Below are 21,484 nucleotides of genomic sequence, written 5' to 3' on the forward strand. Positions count from 1 at the left end.
TGAATTCTTCAAAAAAATACATGAAAAAATGTATTTTTGTTTTACCTTTGCTAAGATTTAGTCACACAAGATAAAACAAATCTATTGTGATCTATATGAAATATTGAGTTGCCTTATCACTGTATTTGTCATCAGTTTTTTGAATGCATCTTCATCTTTTTTCTCTAACACATGCCACCAGTCTAGTACTCTATTCTGCTTTTTATATTTCATTTTTGACCTTTTTGTCAGTTCAAATTTTTATATAGCAAAAAGGTAGAGTTGGTATAAATGGATGAAAACAGCAAGTATGAATTCTGTTGATGAGAACCGAGCCAAACTTTTAAGAAAGATACTCAAATTTAGCTGGAATTTTAAAATGATAAAGACCAAAATTCAGACCATATTTATAGGGCAACAAATGGAATCAGGCTGAAAATCAGGAGATCAAACTAAAAAAAAAGAAAAAAGTTTTAAAAACCGCAATGCTTCTAGGCCACTACTTTCCATCATTTTTTTCTTTGAAATAATGTCCAGGAAACACCACTGTGTACAATTTGGGCAAGGGATTTGGCATGTAGCTTTTTTTTTTCCCCCTTCTATAACCTGGAAAGAAAACAAGAACGAACATCTCACCTCCCATTAATATGCAGGCAAAGAAAAATAAGAAAACGTGGACTTCCAGCTGTCAAGGCTAAACGTGAGGCTAGGTGACCATTCTCTCATAGCAAATGTGCCCAAGCATTTGAAATGGGCTCATTCTTGGCAAGTTACTGAAGTCTGTTAGTAGTTTGTCTGACACCTACAAGGATGTCAGCTATGTTTAGAAATGAGAATATTACACTTGAAAGTAGTGATCCAAATTACAGACTCCTTTAAAAATAATATGTCTATAAAGAATAATCAGTTGGTATTCATCTTTCTGTCATCACTTTAATTTTCCACAGTTTGATCTTGCTTCACAGAGAAAGCACTCCGTGCTTTTTGAGGAAGAAATCCTACTCTAGTACACAAAAGTGAAATGACAACAAAACCTGTTATCATAGGCTTTGCAAGCAACTGTCATTGCAATTTAGATGCTTTACAATTATTTGTTCTGCTTATTGTACCTGAACTGCATCCATGCCTTGAGTCTCTCCCCAACCATGAGAGCTCTGAGCGTTTAGACTAGTGTATTTTTCTTCTGCAGAGAGTCCTTTCAGTTTTGGCTCCAGTGTCTGAGATAAGAATAATGGTAAGTTACTGTAAACAACGCATACATATTTTGGTTTTATTTTGGAATTACTGTGGACTATATTAATCATAGAATCATAGAATGGCTTGGGCTGGAAGGAACCTTAAAGATCATCTAACTCCAACCCCCTGCCATGGGCAGGGACGGCACCCACTAGACCAGGTTGCTCAGGGCCCCGTCCAACCGGGCCTTGAACACTGCCAAGGACGGGGCGTCCACAACCTCTCTGGGCAACCTGTTCCAGTGCCTCACCACTCTTTGAGTAAAGAATTTTTTCCTAACATCTAATCTAAATCTCCCCTCTTTCAGTTTGAAACCATTCCCCCTTGTCCTATCGCTATCTGCCCTTATAAAGAGTCTCTCCCCCTCTTTTATATAGGCCCCCCTTAAGTATTGGAAGGCCACAATAAGCTCTCCCCGGAGCCTTCTCTTCTCCAGGCTGAACAACCCCAACTCTCTCAGCCTGTCTTCATAGCAGAGGTACTCCAGCCCTCCGATCATCTTAGTGGCCCTCCTCTGGATCCGTTCTAAAAGGTCCACACCTTTCTTGTGCTGAGGGCTCCAGAGCTGGACGCAGGGCTCCGGGTGGGGTCTCATGAGGGCAGAGTAGAGGGGGAGAATCACCTCCCTCGACCTGCTGGCCACACCTCTTCTGATGCAGCCCAGGATACGGTTGGCTTTTATTATTAATAATAAAGAGAAGACTGTATTGCCTTAGCTGCTTATTAGGTTGTCTTATCATGACTCGTTGTGTTCAGTCCTCTTCTGAAGAATGGCACTAGGTATGAAGAAAAAGAGCAAATGATTTTGCAACAGAGTTACTGATACTTGGTCAAACGTTCTCATATCCTTTCCAGATTCTTAGGAACTTGAGTGTTGCCATGGTTTCTTCTGTGGGTTTCTAAGATATTCAGATGCTACTTTTGAAAAACTGTTTCAATGATTAGAGTTTAAAGGAACTTTCTGCCATAAATAAAGTCTTCAAAGGGGCCTTTTGTCTTCGAGTTCTGAAGAGATCAGGGGAAAAGTTAAGTAGCTTCCTCCCAGGACACGTTTGGAGGAGAAGCTGAGCTATCTGTTTGTTCTCTGCCCTCTTTTTCCTAATATAAAAAGGGGCCAGAAATTGTTTCTTCTGACTGCTCAAACAATCAAAGGGAAGGGACACATTTTTCTTTATCGCTTCCTGGTTAATGGAAAAAATCCCCAAATTCTCATCTCCCTGTGTCTCAACATTGGTATTCAATGGGGAATATGAGATGTGAGATTCCTCATTTCAGATTGCTCTTACTTCTGTACATACAGAGGAGTTCAGAGCATCCAGAGGAGTGGAAGGAGGAAAGAAGGATAAAAGTTTCAGCTCTGAGCCTCATTCACTGACCTGCCAGGTATTAGTTACCTAAATATTGTGTCCTGTTACTGAATCATTTCTGTTAATTATTGGCCATCCCAAGAACAGTAGTCAGTGTGACATCGGATATATGTTAATAGTATATTTTCTGGGGTTTGAATGAAACTAAGCTGTACAGTGTAATGGTTGCAGACATTTCATGGAAAGAATAGGTAGTATTTACTGAAAGAGAAAAGATTGGCAACACTCTCCAGGGAACAAGGTGAAAATGATGGGCATCAGATAGATTTCGTCTTCTGTTGGAGTATTGTTATGATGAAAGTCACAGTTTATTTTTTAATCTGTAAAACATGCTATGGGTAATGTTGGTGACCATTTAAAACACCTACAGGGAGCACTAAGATGGGATGAAGTGATGGATTGTTGGCAGTTACTTAGCAACAAATGGCCTGTTGTGGAGATAAACAAATTCTTAATACGGTGAATCAAATGATGACCAAACTTACAATCATTGCATCTACAGAAAGGCTAGCATATAAATACCTAATCATACTGTACCATCCAAATGTATCATGCTGCAAATAAAATGGCTGGTTTGTTTAAACAGTTGCTGTTACAGATACCAGTGCTCAGTCTTTTGATTCTCCAAGATGTGCTTTAAGCAAACACGTATTTTTCTCCATAGTTGATGTTAGCTAAGAACAGATGCATAGACAGTAACTGTAGCTCAGCTGCTGAGTATCAATTCATTAAGTTAATCAAAACTTAGCTTTCAATTTTGCAGGCAGAGATCCCAGTACTATGTCCCAAGTCCATGAAAACCTCTGTATTGATTTCTTAGAACGATAATATAAAGCAGATCTTAAACTTTGAAACTTAAGTAGGTTTAATAGAAATAAACAAATAAAACCTTAATTAAAATAGAAATTGAAAAGGATTTAGCTGCCAAAAATACCATCTTTGCAACCTGTGTCATAAGGAATGACAAGGATCACAGAAAGAATAAAATATAAATAAAATATGAATATATCCATATGCAAATAACTAACCAGAAACCCTGAAGAAGTCATCAATATGGTGGAATCCCTGGGGATTTTTTTTCCTGATTTCCAAAGTACAGCCATGGAGACAGAAAAAGCTGAAGCACTTTTATCTGTCAAGGCTCCAACCAGATTTCTGCATAAAGCCCCAGAGTCATTGTGGAAGCAATGCTGGCATTATTATTGAACTATTAAACAATTTTATCTGTTTCAAATACTCCCAATCAAAATTACTGTGAGAAGATGTCTCATTTCCATCCTCAGATCTGCTCATATAAGCAAAAGTGAAAAACTAATTCTTTTTTCCTTCCTTTTTTGGGTTTTGTTGTTAAGGAAAGTGACTGCATCAAAATGCTAAGCAAGATTAAAGGTGAATCTAACTTTTACAAGAAGGGGTTAGGAAGGAGAGTATTAAATCTTTATCTGGAGGAAAGAATGAAATAGAAAGAATGGTGTCTTCCTGAATTCTAAAAACCCTGCATGGTGCATCAGTTATTTTCATGTGTCACAAAGTTATTGTTGTCTGGTGATCCAGAATGACATGAGTACTGGGAGAGGAAAGGTGGAGTAGCCATGCTGTTCTGAAACTACATACCACTACTTTTGTAATTCTCTTGAGAAGACTCCCTTCAATGTTGCTGGGTTCCCTCTGGGAGGAATGGTCATAGATAGTTTACAGGTAGTTTTATTTACTTTAAGAAGAAAATATTTGCTCCCGAGACTCCGTTGACCATATTGACAAGATCTTGCTTACAGAATGGGTGAGCAGCTAAAGTGTGTATGTCTACAGACTAAATTACTATGTTTAACTTGAGAGAGCATACTTCCAGTACCTTGTGGGCCTGCCTCTCTATTAAACCTGAAGTCTCTGAAAAACTTAGGTCATAATCGGTCTGCAATTTTTTTTCCTGTTGTGTTTGTCTATGCTGCCGTTCCCTGTTTCCCCTGTTGGCACTATATCAACTGTACCAGTATTCTTGTAGAAGCTGCTTAGAGGGTCAGAGGTGAATTAGTGCCAACTTCATAGTGTTTCTCTCATTTGGCAATTTATTCTTCCTTTTTCTCCTTTAGGGTTTAGCATGGGATTAAAAAGAAGTCTGCCAGTAAGTTGGTGTTTAAAATACTGTTGCACAATGAAGCCATCCAGCTTGAGCATCAGCTTGAGGCACTGATCTCTTCTCCCTGATGACCAATGATAGGACCAAAGGGAACAGCAGGAAGATATGCCAGGGGAGGTTTAGGTTGGCCATTAGGAAAAGGTTCTTCACCCAAAGCGTGGTGGAGCACTGGAACAGGCTCCCCTGGGAGATAGTCACGGCGCCAAGCCTGACAACATTTAAGAAGCATTTGGATGACGCCCTCAGACATATGGTGTGAATTTTGGTGTTGTCCTGTGCAGGGACAGGAGTTGGACTTGATGATCCTTGTAGGTCCCTTCCAACTCAGGACATTCTATGATTCTATGAAAACACTAGTAATGTTTTGCATTGTCCTTGTGTCTGTTTGTTTCAAAGAATTCTCAATTAATTATATTATTCAATTCTTGTAACGAAGGAAATTCTTAATAGCCTTATTCAAATACAGTATTTCAATAAATTCAGCTGTCTTTTTTCACTTATTAATTTATATTTGGAGTCCAATTAAATTGCAGTTCTTTATGGATTTTTCCAAAATCTTATTGAATCATCCTTTTTGAGAAGCAGGAGCATTGGGCTTCCACAACTTAGTTTAGACATCTCAGTCATAGACAGCACTGTTTTCATGTCTTCCACGTTGTTAGTGTTGAGGGTATTCTATTATATCAAAGTGTATTGTGAAGTAATTTTCTGTCTTAGTGTGATAGTAAGCCAGGCAAGTCTTTCCATGTCTCATTGTTTTTTTAAAAAGTATGCTTTTTAATTATTCTACTATTGTCCCAAAGCAGTCAGAAATCTTATAGCAATTATTGCAATTATTATTTAATTGTCTTTGGGAATGACTTCAGAACATCTTTATCATTATTATTATGATGATTATAATTATTATGATTGCGTGAAACTTCCGTGCTTCTCTATAAATATTTAAAAGAGAAAATGCAAACTTAAAGAAAAAAGATACAAAAAATTAGAAGTAGTCTTTGAATAATAGTCTTAAAATAGCTGCATATGTCATTGATATTTAATCTGAAATGAGAAAAAAAGCAGAAAAAGTAAGAATTTTAACTTCCTCATTTTTTGCTTTTAAGTATATGTAAGAAGCTGCCAGGAGTTGTATTTAAATCAATGTTGAAAGGGGCAAAGCTTCAAAATATCACAAGTATTGAAGCTGTTGGTACAGCTAGCATTCTGGTTTTCATTGTTCTTCATGCGTGCAGTTAATGCAGATACAGCAGATTCTCTGAAACAACTGGAACTGATATAGACATTCCTAGTAATCCAAAGAAACTGATAAACAGTTCAGGGTTTTCAATTGCTTGTTAAGTATTACTGAATATAGAATTGAGCATCATCTGAGTCTTCAAAAAAATGCTGGAGAAAAAATTATACCATTACTGAAAGACCAAACATTAAATAGAGAGAGGCTGGAGGCCATTTACAGATGACTGAGATGACAAAGATGGAAAAGCAAAGCAAGGTATCACTCCAGAGGATACATCTTCCTTCCAGTTACAGTGGTAGAAGCTATGTTTTTACTTGCACAGCAGAAGGCACAGATGGTATTGAATTTTCACAACTGTCTTCCAGTAAGAGTTACTGGTAGTGTGGATAAATGTAGTTTTTGTCCAGAGAGTGAGAAATCTTTATTTTTACCCATGTCGTTGTCCTTATTATTGCTAACAACAAAGTATTATGTAATCACAGAAAAATGTTGATTGAAAGGTGCCTCTGGAAGCCATCTGGTCCAACCACCTGCTCAAAGCAGGGCCAGCTTAGATCAGGTTGCTTAGGTCTTTGTCCATTTCAGTTTAAAGTATCTCCAAGCACTGTAGTTCCGCAGATCCTCCTTCTTACCATTTTTGAAGATGGGTGTGATGGTTACCTTTTTCCACCCATCAGACACTTTGCCCGATTGCCATGGTCTTTTGAATGTGATCAGCAGGAGCCTTGGAGTGACTCCTGTCAGCTCCCTCAGTACCTTTGCTTACATCCTAACTAGTCTCATGGACCTGTGTGTGTCCACTTAAGTGCCTTCTAGCTGCTTTCCTCTACTGTAGATAACGCTTCGCTCTCACAGACTCTGTTAGTAGACTCATGGACTGGGAGGCCTGAGAGCCAAAATTGCCAACAAAATCCAAGACACAGGCATTGAGTATCTTGGCCTTTCCTATGTCCTTTGTCACTAAGTTCCCTGTCCCATTAAGCAGCAGATGTGCACTTTCCTTACTTAGTCTTCCTTTTGCTGCCAGTGTACTTACAGAAGCTTTTTTCCTTGCCCTTAATGTCCTTTGATTATTTCAACTCCAGCTGAGCTTTTGCAGTTTCATTGCTCTACACTTGAGCAATGTCTTTGTTCCCCCAAGTGACTTGCCCCTGCTTCCACCTTCTGGGAGACAGGGCTTAATAGTATTTTCAGGTGTCACTTGCTACACACCCTTTTCCCCTAGCCAGACTACTAATTTATGTAGTCTGTGTTTGTCTTTAGAATGTAGTTAAAATTAATGTTGCACCTATATAGGAACAATGAATGACTATTGTGTACAACAACCAAAAAAGAGCATATGTGAACGATGACACTGTGACCATTTTATCTGAAATGTCAAATGTCAAATCACAATCTGAGTGATGCTGTAAATCATAATCAGGGTTCATTTTTTTTTTCTGTGGAGTGACCAAAATCTCAAGAGGAAGCTACAATTCTAAAATCTAAAATGTGAGTATGGTTTTATATGATATCACTGATGATTTGTATATCAGTATAAATATCCACATGATATGATATGCAATATATGGCCAGGAGTTAAAAAGAACCTGTTCTCAAATATAAAAAAAAAAAAAATGGAAGCTTTCCCTTTCAAGTCACCTGAAGATGTCCGTTTCTAAAGAAATTAAGCTTTTATTTTTAAAATAAATATTTCTTGGCACCAGTTTGTAAAAATAGCCCTCCAGCTGTGGCCCAAAACACTGTTACCTTCCTAATCTCCTGGACACGTTTGTAGGAATAATGCTGCTTCTCATTTAAAAAAAAAATAAAAAAATAAAAAAAGTGTGTGGTAACCAAACTAAAGGAAAGAGAAGATTACAATATCTTTAGCTTTTTATAGCTGAGGTACATAATGAAATAGAAGTATCATGTAAGTATATTGTTAAGGCTCCAGTAGTAAAAAAGCGTCGGATGTTGCATTTCTCCTGTAAACACTGCTGAGTATCAAAGAGGAAATTCTGACCTTAGTCCTTTTTTCGAACTGGTTGAAGTCCATATGTTTTTTCTGCAATAGGATTTATTTAAACCCTTTTGCTCAGTATTTGGTGCCAGGCTGCTTCTCAGGTCCCTGCAGCTTCTTCCCTTTGTTATTTAGAGTGGACAACATCTACAGTTTATTGCCAGTGGGTCTGGGAGAATATAATTACTATGTGACCTGCACATACTTTGTCTGCTTCCAGGATTGGTAGTTAAGGGGGAAGGAGCTGCTGTATTCTCATTCTAATTCAGTTTTTCAGCCCTTCATATGCACTGGAAAAATGGTGCGCACAGGCACTACTAGTGCTAGTTGGTAGCTATGAACACGGTGTATTAGTCTTGTGAAAATCCCTGCAGTCTCAGCAAACGTTTTACCGGAGCTGTGAATCCCAAGATGATGGTAGTGAGAGTACCGGTAGCACAAGAGGCTCTGAGAATGAAACTAACTGGAAACAGAACTGGCTGGTCTAGCAGCTCACAGGTGCCTAGAAGTGGGAGTCCTATTCCCCAATATGTCTTTTATCCATGGCAAGCTCCTTTTGATTGGTTAAAGTAAATAAGTCAGAAAAAAAAAATCTGGAAAAAAAAATAAAAGGAAAGCCATCGATTGGATGAGTGAGTTGAATTGGGTCATGAATGCTAGGACTGGCACAGGAGGGGAAGCAGAACCATATGGCTTGAAGCAGGGGAAAAGGAAGAGGGAGGAAACTGTGCCCTTGGATTCTGCCTTTGTGCTTCAGCTGTCCCATTTACTTCAACGGGATTCCTCATATAAATGCATTTAAATATTTTGTTGATTTATACCTAATAATGCTATCTAGCACTTCTATAGGCTTGCTTATCTTAGTGACAAAAAGTTATACTAGTTACTAACGCTAAAATTTATATTACGGTACATTAAAAAAAAGAATATTTTACGAGACAAAAATCTTCCTACTACCCTTGCCTAATATACTGTTCATTTTTATTCATGCCTCTGTTTCCCAGGGCAACTGTGTCTTCCCATGTAGGTGCTTCCAATGAGAAGTGGAGATTTCCTATTTGGCCAGAATGGAATGAAGCAGATATCAATGCAGAAAAATGGGATACTGGAAAGGTTGGAAAAGAGAAAGAAAAAACTGGAAAAAGCCCCATTTCAGTAAGTTGTGCAACACATATATATTATTTCCACTTCATTTTTTGTACATGTATTTAATAGAGTATTTGTCACAACTTCAAAATAATTTGTTACTGATAAATGTATTAATTTTCAATCATATCTTTTCAATAAGTTTAAATAGTTCCTTACTAAACTAAAATAATAAACTAAAAGTATTGTGCATTGTTTATTTGTTGCTTCTTAAACAAACTGTTAACATATGTGTGTGCATTAATATGTGCACATTAATGGTTAAAAAAAATGAAACCCCAAAATCTATTCCATAGCATAATTAAAACTGGGGATGTGGGAACAGCTAAACTGTTGTAGTATGTCAGAGAAATCCCTTCTCTGGGCAGTGCAGTTTCTGTGGACTCAAAAGGTTAAATACACCCATCTTTATTATGGGGAAAATGGATGTTGAAGTCTTTTGCACACCTCAGTTTCTGGACATGTGAAACACTGTCTGCAGTTCTAGTGTCCAGAGAATGGTTTGAGGGGATATAGTTATTTTGCAGAAATGTAAGCACCTACCAGATGCAGAAAAGTTCCTTAGTCTTTCCAACTTTGGAATGACTTTTAAATCTCATCTAGATTTTTACTCCTTCAAACTGGTTATCATTACAGAATGTATGTGCATTTTATGCAGAGTAGTAGTAAAATTATTCCTGAAAGAGTTTCTTAAACGTAGGATTTTTAAGTGATATTTAAAATCCATTTAATACCGTGCTTAATCATCTATTTTATATGCAAATTCTGCATTGTTCATATGTTTGTTCTGTATATATTCTTGTGTGCTATGTATATGTTAGCCTATGTGTTTGCAGATTATTGCTTTTCTTATCCTAAGCATAAATATATTGTAGCCCTATGGTGCCAAAGTACTCTTTTGAGAGAAGTTATAGGTTCTGTACTGAATGCTGCCATTAACTTGACAGATAAATAATTTTCCTTTGCCTCGTTTTCTGTCCCATTACCGCATTTGGTGTCTTTGGGCTGTACTCTAAACATTTATCTACCATTAATCTGTTAGGTCTGCCAGACTTTATTATAATAGATAAAATTTAAAAATAATTGTAACTGAAAATCTTTCTTCTTTTTTAGCATAAGAGGCATTCTGAGGTGTTTACTGGACCATTCAGTTCTTCAGCCACAAGCTGTATGAAACATTGCTCTTTTTACACGTATAAAGGAGTTGTTAAATACATCGGTCACAGCAGACGAATTTACAGATCTAAAGAATTTTCTAATGTGGCCTCTTTTGATCCAAGCAGCTAGCCAGAATTCAACATTCTGTAGGGTATTTCAGTTAGCAACAGAATTAGTGATGGCATCCAGTACCTTTGAGTACACTTAGAGCAAGAATATAAACAATTCTGTTTTCTTCTGTGGGAAAAGGAATCAATCAATCAGAAGCGATCTGTTTCCTTGTAACCCTAAAGCTGTTTTATCAAGCACCCCTACACAGTAGCCTCTCTTAGAGCAGTGCAGTGTGCTGCTGAGATTGCGCATTTGACCTCGTCTGTTTCTCTTGTACCTGTTTCTTGCCTGTCCTTCCTGTAGAACTTGTGGTTGAGGCTCCTGTCCTTAGAGCATGAACTCCTGAGACCTGGCAGTTGTCTGTTATAGCCACCTTAAATAAAAGATAAGTTAAACCTGATTTCATCAGCCAAGTTTAGCTGAACCTACAATACCCTTCTTCAAAGTACTTTTTCACTTGTAAGCTAAAGAAAGGTGTATCTCTCTGGTGTTTTTTTAGTGTTTCTTTGTGTAGTGTTATATCGTTTTCACCTGCCTCCTTTTTCTGGTTTATCTAGTGTTTAAGTGCTAAACTTTCCTGTTACACCGTGTAGTCAGGGTTGGATGTCTCTGAAAGCAGAGTATAAACTCTGTTAATACAGTTCTGTATGGTCCAGTCTACAAGGCTTCCTTTAAGCTTTCAGAAAAATAATTATTCCTAAAAAGTTCTTCCCACTGCCCCCCTCCCCCCCCCCCCCAACTTATCTTGCTTCCTTCAGGTACTTTAAATAGTTTGTTGCGGATTGGTATGTTGAAGGAAGTTACACAATGAAACAAATAAGAAAAAAATGTGGTGAAAATACTATTTTGGAGTCTTTGGTTTGGGTTTGTGCTTGTTTTTTGTGCTTTTGTAATATATTTTCTTTTGCCTTCCTTTAGTCAGTGAGTACTCAGAGCATCGTAGTTTTTCCTTCCCAGAAACACTTCCCCTTGGTTGGTCTGTAGAAGATAAATAGAGTACATCGTGGCCTGTGAAACACACCGAAATATATAATAAGGCTAAAAGCTATTTAAAATTCCAGGCACAAATAAAAGGCACTAACCATGTAACTGATTAGTTTCTCAGTTAGCACGAGCAGTATCAGAGACATCTCCTCATCCTACATTGTACTATTAAGTAAACAGATATACATCCTGATGCTTCTGTCCACATGGAGAATAAGTATTACTTTGGAAATGAAAGTTTGAAAATTATATGAGACTGTCTCTTTAATAGTTTCTATAGCAGTTTTAAATGAGTGGAACCTGCTTTGTTTGTGTCTAAATATCGCTTTAGATATTTACTTTCAGTCTTCAATTTAAAAAGCTTTAGAAATAAGAGAGTTAGAAAAAATACTTAGAAACGACTTGGTAGAAGAGTGCCTGAATTAAAAGCTTTAACAGTTTTTTGGGAGGTTTCTCTGAAAGGTGGAAAAAAAAAGGCAACATTTTATACAGACCTACAGTGCAGGCCACACAGGCTTCTCAGAATAATACAAGCAGTTTTTATGCTGAATCTTCAGTTTGGGCTTTGCACTCTTTTAGTTCAGTTATATTAGTTCCTTTTTATGCTATTTTTCCCCCTTAAGTGAATTATCGTGTGAACAATATATTAGTTTAAATCTTGTGGAAGACACAATACTGTAATTAATAAAAAATGTTCCGTTTTTGTTCATGCACGTTTTATGTAGTATGTCTTTGAGGATCCTGAAGGGAAAATAGAATTGCCCGCATCCTTAAAAGTGCATTCATGGAAACGTCCACATGAGTTTTTAACAAATAAGGTAAGAAACAAGCAAGGTCATAATGAAAAAATGCTACTCACCTAGCTATGTCACGAGTAGAGGAAAATTAGTAGAGGAAATCAGTTCCACAGATAAAGCCCTCTTGACCATGCATAGTCATCCTGTCCAGGAGACCATTGTACACCAAGGAGTCAGTGATCCATATATCAGTTAACCTGTGCTGCATGCACAGCTTGTGCTTCAGGCCTGCGTGGTGCCGGGCGTGATCCCTGGCCAGTGGATAAACTCAGCCAGCGTGTTGTAACGGAGGAACCTGCAGGCAGCTCCCTCTTGTTACTGGCAATTACACCACCTGCGTCTCCTTGCCTTTATCTAAGTGCCGCAGGAAGTTCTTATGTGAACATCCTTTCTGTTTTACAGTAGAAATGATTAAAAGAGTTGTTTTCTTGTAAGAAAATCCTGTAATAGCTCAAATCCTATCATAGCTAAATAATAGCAAAATGGGATAACCCTTTTGACGGATGGGGTCTGCACAGAATGCTGCATGGGCATCGGAAGCCTGTTTGATGCCGCACAACTTGGGATTCCCAGTGTCTAAAAGGACATAAGATCTATACTAATTCCTCTCTTTATAGCTATCTCTAATAATATCATTTTAAATGATACTATATGGAGTCTGAGTGGCTTTCTTACCAGGATCACCATGGACCAGCACCTCCTGGTGCAAAGCATCATGGTAGTGTATCCTCCCAAGGCTGCTCTGCTTTTTGACTGCACATTCATTTAGAAGACACCTGGACAGAGAGATGGCTTCCATTTTTCTTTGTGTTCTTGTTTTCTCACTTAAAAATCACTGTCATGGCAAAACAAGTTCTGTTTGTTCCAACTAAGTCTTCCCTTGAGCAGGTATCTGAAATAAATATCTATCCTGAAACCATAAATTAGCTTTACCAGAAATATAGCACTTTTTATCACTTCAACTATTATATTTCTCCAGTCTGCATACAGAATGTGTCCACATCTTTGACAGTACTTGTCTGGAAGGTAACCATAACGTTTTAAAATTATGCAAAGCTCTTATTCAGTTTGTATTTAAAATTAATTGCAAAGAAAATAAACAGCCTACCATTTCAAAGGTTAATGTTCTCCAATGCTGTTGCTAATGTAAGTTTTAAAGCATTTTTGCTTCAGATGAAATGCTGAAGTTTTAAAACACTTTGACCACCCTTCCAACTTTTTCAGGCTTGTCAGTGTTCCTTTTATCAGCTTGTCAGTTCTATTTTTTATTAACTAGACACTAAACAGGTCCAAGTTTAATTTTTAATGCAGGAAGTAGAGGGGGAGGTCAGGGGAGTAATTGACAGGACCAAAAGATTGGATGAGAAATGCTGCCAAAATGCATAAACTGAGTAGAGGTATCTGAAAGATGAGGGCAAGAGAGCTGGCAGCCCAGAAAGCCATGAAAACATGTATCTGTATTAAAAATATTTAAAATCTATCTTTAGAGCACTATGAAGAAAGCATTTGTTTTCTTTAAGACCTGATTAAGACTTTGGTGCTTATTTTGGCCCAATGTATTTTGCATCAAGAAGCTATGATTACTAGAAATTTTGTAAGTTGTTAAAAATTAATGTAAATGTTAAGGGATGAAAGGCTATTTAAGCAAAGAATCAAGCAATGATCACCAAGAAGTGATAAGAGGCACAGATATATTTACTTCAATAAACTACAATCCAGTTTGTTATTTCTAAACTGCTTACAAAAAGAAAATGGACTGTATAAACAAGCAATAGTCATCAAAACTATGATGTAATACAGTCAAAAGTTTGATAAAGTCAGCGTTCATACTGACAATACTACTATCTAACTGACCATGAGGAAACAAATCCCTTTGAATCTTGGTGGGGGGCCAAGGAAATCTCAAAGTATGAGACAGTTATGATCATGATTTAGATGCAGAACTGCAAATATTATGAATAAATTGAGGGAATCTCAATTTAATTATGTCATTATTTCATTTGATACTCTTTAAATCTCCTGGTAAAAATTATGATTTTTTAAAATTCTGAACATCTACATTCTAAGACATTTTTATTTGGAAATACCAAAGCAGCTACACGATTTGCAGACTGACAGCCTTTAGTTTGCAAATTTCTAACAAATGTTTGCCAAATGTCTAACATTTTTATGTTGCTACTGTTAAACATTAGTGTTCATTTAATTTTTTCCAGTTAATTTAGCTATGGACTTAACTAATTTACTTTCTTCTAGATTCCTGTGGTTGTCAAAAATGAAACCTCATTTGACCTTTTTTCAGCAAATGAGCATATATTTTGTAGTGAGGTAGGTAGAAATACATTAATGTCCCTTTTTAAAAATATTTTCTTTCATTCTTTTTAACTCTTTAACTTTTTGGATTTCACTCCAAATTTCTACCATGAAGAAATAAGTTGTGACGAATTTTTTAAGTGAAAAAAGAATGATGGGAATAAAATGGCAAGAAATAATCTAGATTTGTATAATTAGTGTTTATCTGTTTTAGAATTTGAAAAATTAAATCAATGATGGTAAGAGATTTTCCAAACTTTTTTTTTTTAAAATATTCAATCTATGATCTACAAAGATTATTACTGGATAATATTCTCTAAAAATAAGAGTGAATAAAAGCTATATTAGAAAGGATTTATGTTTTTCATTTAAGCTTTCCTGAAGTCACATTCTTAGTGTGCCTTCATATATGTGCAAATCTCTGTCACCCAGCCAGTCTTTTCATTCTCTGCAGAGCTGAATAAATGTTTACTGAATTTCTGCAGATCAGGGGAAACAATAAAGCAGGTGGAACAAAAGCATCTGAGTGCATTACTGAATATAATATTACTTGATAATTTCTATTTCATTCTACTTCAATGCAAATTTAAAATTCAGCACCAGAGAAACTGTATGGGAAGAAGCCACCAGAAAAGAGCTGATGTAAAGTTTGCTGTCCACAGAACCACTAAATAATTTTAGGACAAGTTTCTTGTAGTAAAAGTTTATTCTTATTCTTGTATACATAAATCACTGTAACAGTTTGGTAATACTTGTGAAACTATAGCATACATCAGAAATCTGCATGTTGGAAAAACACATGCACTAAAGCATGATTAGTTAAAGCTTCTATTTTAAATTTTAAAAATTATTAAATACTTTTAATGACTTAGGATTTTTTTTTTACTGAGTACAAGTAACAAGTATTAAAGCCAGTATTGATTTTTAGCAGCTATATCTAGTAATAAGCAATTAAACAAGTGACAGTTCACAAGTCCTGTAACATAATTTATTTTGAAATCATGTGTCCTCATTTTTCTTTAGTAAATAATGAACAGCATAATTTATATTGTGCCTTTTCTTAGTCTCATGAAGTTTTGTGTTATTGTAGATAGACATTATGATGATTTTAAGAAAAGTTGTACCAGTGAAATTAATTTTTGCATGAAACCATAGCTATACTTTTATGTCACTTCTTCATTTAAAACAGGAGCTTTTTTATTCTTTGGTCATAATATGACTTGATTTTATTTTTCTAAAGGATGTAAGTTGAAAAAATTTTTTTTCTATTTTTCTCGGTTTTCAGCTGATGAGATGGATTATAAGTGAAATTTATGCAGTCTGGAGGATATATAATGAAAAGGCCTTAACTAATGGAACATCCACACTGTTTTGGAAACCGTGGGAACACATTTATGCCTTATGTAAAGCTACCAGGGGACACATGCCGCTGTACAACAGCTATGGAAAATATGTAGTGAAACTTTATTGGATGGTGAGTACTTCCCTCCAACAATATATAAATATTATGCAGCTAGCATGGCAAATTTTAATGGGTAGGGTAAGTATTTATTATTATTGAAAAGATATGGATTTGTAGGAGTAGAAGTGTTGACAAATTGTTGATGCATGTTAATAAAAATGTCTTTTACAGTTCATGTGATTTTTGTACAACTTAGAACTTGATAAAACACTTATTACTTGAAAAGGCAGTATTCTTTTTTTTGTAGATTATGTAGAATTTTGCTGATAGATTTTTTTTTCCTCTGGACACTACAAGTAGATACTACATTTGAATTCATTTGTTTATTACATTGTAGAAAGAGAATCCAATAAAGGCAGTTGCTAATGTTGCATATGTTCAAACTATCTATTGAAATAACTTCTGTTTTCTGATACTTGTGACTTTTTTCGTGTGTCAAACAGCAGTTTTCAACGTCATTCTTTAGCCCAAAGCACAATTTCAATAATTTTTATAGAAAATAATTGGTTCATTCTGTATCACATTAAAATAATGTTATTTTAAGATGTGATTAATTTTCACCATTTGTAGTTTCTTTGAGCTGCATGTGAAACTTGACATCCTATTTCTACAGGGTTTGATTTCTAAATCACGTCTTCTTATAGCCCAATGTAAACTGTTTTTCATTTGGCATATTTACAGAAATTTTCTTCTTTTCTTTCTTTCTTTTTGTTTTTTAAAAGTACTTCTTATTGATATTTTGAGGGTTTTTTACTCTGTGTCTCAAAATGTTATGACAGTACTAAGCATCACATGTGTGTGCTCCTGAATGGAAATTCCTTTTTACGACTTGAATTCTCAGTTTTGGTTGGCTTTTACTAAATAATTCATTTATTTAATTTTTGCTAGAAAGAAAAATATGAAGACTGATTATGAGGTTTGCACTGCACTGTAAACTGTATGATTTAAATTCTCAGTCAGTAACTTTTACCCCATTTTTGTCTCAGTCTTAATTTCATCTGCTGATTTTTTTTTTTTTGTGCATGCATTAATTGTTCTGAGATAATATGCAAAATATTTCTGTTCCTGTGTAGTGAATGATAGAATATGGAGGTTTGATGCAAACGTTTAGTAGAGTCAGACAAGTGGCCCACACCTCTGGTGTATTAGGATTAAGAATGTTTTTTATTGTTTAAATAACTCGGCTGACTTTACAGAGCTATTTGTATCCAATTGTATTTAAAGGTGATTAAAGACTTCCAGTGAGAGGATCATTTACTGAAGATGTACTGGTAAAACCAAAACATCCCATGGACTTTCTAAAGATAACAGACAATAAATTAATGCATTTTACAGTCAATAGGGAATGCTTAATTTAATATTGAACCTCATACTGATAAACAAAGAAATAATCACTGACCTAAAAGTTAGAAGTTGTCTGTGTTGTTAGGGTTATTCTGGTGACATTTGTCTTTTGCAAACAGAGTATGTCACAAAACACTAAGACGTATAATTGACCCTATTAGACTTCCAGTTGCCCAAACCTGAAAATGTTTTTTATACAGTCAATTGGCAACATAAAGTTGGAAGTGTTAATGAAAACTCAAAGGCATCCCATTGGACTTCTAAAAAGATAGAATTTGTGGAAACAGAAAAAGTTATACTTAAAAAAGGAAATAAAACCTAAAAAAGAATGTGTAAAAGCTTTTTTAAAAAAAAGTGAAAATCAGTGCTCATGAATACATGTGAACAGCTAAGACATTGCAGACAGCTGATTAAGCAGGCCAAAAGTACTAATTAAATTTAAGTTGCTAATAGTATTGATATACAATATTTAAAACCAGGCTATCGCAAGTTACTGATAATAAAAACATAAACAGCACCATTAGGAAAAAAAACACCAGAAGCAGTTATTCAGTGAATATTTCTTCTGTGCACTGGAAGGCTGAAAGAGATATATCTGTTCCTTGTCACACTGTGACTTGAACAAAGTCTAACAAAGCAGGTTTAGAGGCTTCAGCTGCTCAAATTAAACATTTTCACATCAATAGATCCAGGTAAGCTATGGACATATTCAGAGTGCCTGCTTGAGATACCTGCTTTAGGCATCACCACACCAACTGTCTCCAGCAGCAGAATTTAAGTAGATTAATTCAGGTGGTGAAGTGGTCTGTTATTATCAATGGGGATAGGTATGGCTTTTTTCCAAGTGTGATTAAGTTGTCTCACATACAGAGTGAGAAGCCATTAGAATTAGTCAAACATTCAGAGTTTCTGAGAGTTTTCCTGGAGGTTAAGCAGCTGACTTAGGGCTTTGTATGCGATACATCTGTCTGTGCAGATACCAAGCACTAGATTATTCTGTGAGAGCGCATGAAAAGTTAGAGAGCACTCACATCTTTTATCGGATGGCTGCCACCTCTCCTTTTGCGTAAAACATGATGGTTAGAGCACTCATGAAGGAGTGGAAGAACTGAATGTTCTTCCCTTCTCAGCTGTTAAGGACCAAAACTTTTAGTTTCTGCAAGGAAAGTTCCATGACTACAGCTATGACTGCTCTGCAGAAATGTACATCATGGGACCAAAAACCAAAAGGTGACACCTGGATTCTTTTCCGGACTTTCATCATTGGGACTTTAGATTGTCATGTGCTTAACTTGGGTCTCTTACAGCTTAATGGAGGTTACAATGGCATTGCATATAGTTAGTTACAAATGGAAAAGAAGATAATCCTAGTGGAGAACTTCTGAGTGAAATACAAAAAGGTCCAATAGCTAGAATTTGACTTTAGATAAGTTCAATCCACAATATGGCATAATTAATTAGAAGAAAAGGCAATTAAATATTAAAAGACTTTCCAAAGGAAATGGTGTATTCAGCATTACTTCATGTCCTTAAAATGTGATGAAGTAATTAAAAAAAAAAAAAGGCTCATTTTGCTTTCTGGGAGAATATGTTATTAATATATGTGCATGGAAAAAAACTTCATACAGTAAAAAGGTACCACCAAAGACTGAAAGAAATGCAAGAGGAGAAGATGAGAATCAGGAAAGAACAACCTGCAAATTTTTTAACCCATGGTAAAGAAATAAAAAATAGAGGTGTCTTGAGAAGATGTTCTCAGCGAATAGGAGGCAGTCAAAAGAAAGAGCAACAATAAGTATATGAATAAAACTTTTAAATATGGGGAGAAAGAGGCTTTGTGAAGGTTGTGTTTATGAAAATGGCTGATGTGGTTAATGGAAGGATTTGGCAGATGGAATGTAAGAGTGCGGGTCAGAATACTCAAGGACAGCACTCTTAAATGCATAACAATAGGAGACAGAAAAATATACCAGAGGAGAGGAAGAGAATATATGTATAATTTGGTGAAGAGTGAAGAGATTTTGTTTTCCTAATGGTCCTCATGGCAAGTCTCTAGTTTACCATTATTTGAGATAATTAGTGTTGTGCTACAAAAGGAGAGGGCACAAACTTCCCATCTCACAGTGTTTTTAGAACTTCAAAGTAAAGGAACTTGCACCACATCTGCAGCAGATGATGCTCCTGGAGAGGGACAGCAGCAGTTCAGTGCCTCAGATGGTTCAGTGCCAAGTTTCTTGCTGGAGGTATGGAGAGCCTCGCAGTTGCATGCAGCACATCACTTAGAAACACCTCAGTGCAGAGTTCTTTCAGAAATCTCCACAGTTACAAATACAAAATAATTACTCAAACACTTCCATGACCCTTGGAAAATTGCTCATATTCTATTTCTACACTGGAAACCATTACTCTGGTGGTTATACTATAAAAAATTCCTGTGAATATCACAAGTATTTTCCAGACTAAGACGCATTTGCAAAACTGGTATCTTAGTTAAGCCTTTCTTTAATCATTGCTGATTCTTAGGCTTCTGTCATGGTAGCTGAAGAAACAGCAATGAACGCACGCACATGATGGACCACACATATGAGAGGAAATATATTTGGAAATAGCTGATTAGATTAATCTCTGAAATAAATAAGTTAGAGCAGTAATAAAATGCTATGAATACTGTTTCAATGCTTCTTAGATATTATACAAGAACTTCTTTTAAAGCCACCTGTAATGTAAATCAAATTACAGTAGAACTGAATTCTTGGGAAAGTGTTAAAAGTTCTTGTACACATACATTTTCTTTCCAGCCCACAAACTCAGGTTTTTCTGTCATCTTTCCTCCCTCTCCCTCTATCATAGGGGTGCTGGAGAAAGATCGTTGTGGATGACACTATGCCTTTCAATGAAGAGGATAATTTATTACTGCCAGCTACAACCTGTCAAATTGAACTTTGGCCAATGTTGCTGTCCAAAGCTATCATTAAGCTGGCAAATACTAGGTATGTTTAGTCAGCTTGGTTTATTTTATGAAGTCACATGGAATTTGCAAAAAATTGTTTTAGTATAATGGGAAATATATTTTGCTGAAAACTTTACAATGGCAAATATACACTTTTCTGAAAGGCGACACAGTAAATCAGTAACGCAAAGTCCCCTGTAGCTACAGAAGGTGCAGCGTTTACTTCTTAGATGTGTTTTTGTATATTTATACACAAAAAACTTTGCAAAGAAACTGGAGTACTCTCCCTGTTTTCTTTATCTGTTTGCCATTATTCCTGAAAAGCTTTACATGTGGTTTTCTGCCAAATAGAAATGTCCAAGAAGTTTTAATGAAGTTTTAATTGTCAACCTTTATCAGTATTGACTTAGCCAGTATTGAAAATAGAGTAGAATAAGTTACTTTTGATGCTTTTGCTACAGTTCTGTTGTTGTGGGCGGTATGGTGATCCACTTCCCTAAAACTGAGCTGGAAAGGAGAAGGTGGCCCATGGTGCAAATGATTGACAATTATGGCTGCAGTTTCCTATGAGATGGGCAATGAACACCAAGTGTTAAAACGACTAAGCTTCAGAAAATAATTCAAAACACTGATCTGGGTAGTCAAGCTTCCCTGTTCTGGTCATATCAAGTTATGTTTGTTGGAAGAGTGATCCAAAGTACTTCTACGTAGGCCAGGGAGTTGCCTAGAGCTGCCCATTGGGAAACGCTGTTTGCAGGAATGTGTTTGAAATACTGTGTTTCTCCAGAGCACAAGGGTTTGTCATGGTCAAGTGCTGGCATCTCTAGCCTTGGTCCTCTCAGGATCTACAGGCGGAAATCTCTCCAGAGAGTAGGAGACTGTATCAGTTTGTAAGAATGGAGTGTGGTACAGCCAAACTTGGAAATACAGCCAACTCGTGCATGATAACCTGGGAGTTAGAGCAGCTGCTCAGGAAATGGAAGTTCTAGATTCACATCGCTCTTCTAGCACAATGGATTTCAAACCCACATCTCCAACCCTGCAAAAAGAGGCTTTACTATGTGCAAGTGTACATAGTATGCTTGGTAACAATGTTGAAACTATGCCATTGTACCAGAGGGAACACTAAAATAATGGGCCTGATGCAAAGGCATAAAAGCAAATTTGACTTTTTAGGCTAGTAGTCAGCAGTGGATAGAGGAAGTCCTAAAATTGCAAGTAACAACTTGGTTTTCGGCAAGCTATTCTGTTTGTGTATGGT

General features: G+C 36.3%; 1 protein-coding gene and 1 long non-coding RNA gene across 2 annotated transcripts in view; one reads left to right on the top strand and one right to left on the bottom strand.

Moving 5' to 3' along the window:
- Nucleotides 1–21,484, top strand: part of ADGB (androglobin) — a 128,726-nt gene that overhangs the window by 10,512 nt on the left and 96,730 nt on the right. The window contains exons 2-6 of the mRNA XM_087775188.1: nucleotides 8,966–9,116; nucleotides 12,086–12,178; nucleotides 14,411–14,482; nucleotides 15,753–15,941; nucleotides 20,124–20,263. Of these exons, the coding sequence (XP_087631314.1) occupies nucleotides 8,966–9,116; nucleotides 12,086–12,178; nucleotides 14,411–14,482; nucleotides 15,753–15,941; nucleotides 20,124–20,263 (645 nt within the window). The remainder of the gene's footprint in view (nucleotides 1–8,965; nucleotides 9,117–12,085; nucleotides 12,179–14,410; nucleotides 14,483–15,752; nucleotides 15,942–20,123; nucleotides 20,264–21,484) is intronic.
- On the bottom strand, nucleotides 1,106–13,361 carry LOC148053304 (uncharacterized). Its single transcript, XR_015708306.1, has 3 exons — nucleotides 13,266–13,361; nucleotides 1,756–1,991; nucleotides 1,106–1,196 (listed from the first exon to the last, which is right to left on the bottom strand). It is a non-coding gene; the product is annotated as an uncharacterized LOC148053304 (long non-coding RNA).

Source organism: Nipponia nippon, unplaced genomic scaffold (assembly GCF_047370975.1).
Source record: "Nipponia nippon isolate SJK-2023a ecotype South Korea unplaced genomic scaffold, ASM4737097v1 scaffold_4, whole genome shotgun sequence".
In the NCBI taxonomy this organism is placed as follows: Eukaryota; Metazoa; Chordata; class Aves; order Pelecaniformes; family Threskiornithidae; genus Nipponia; species Nipponia nippon.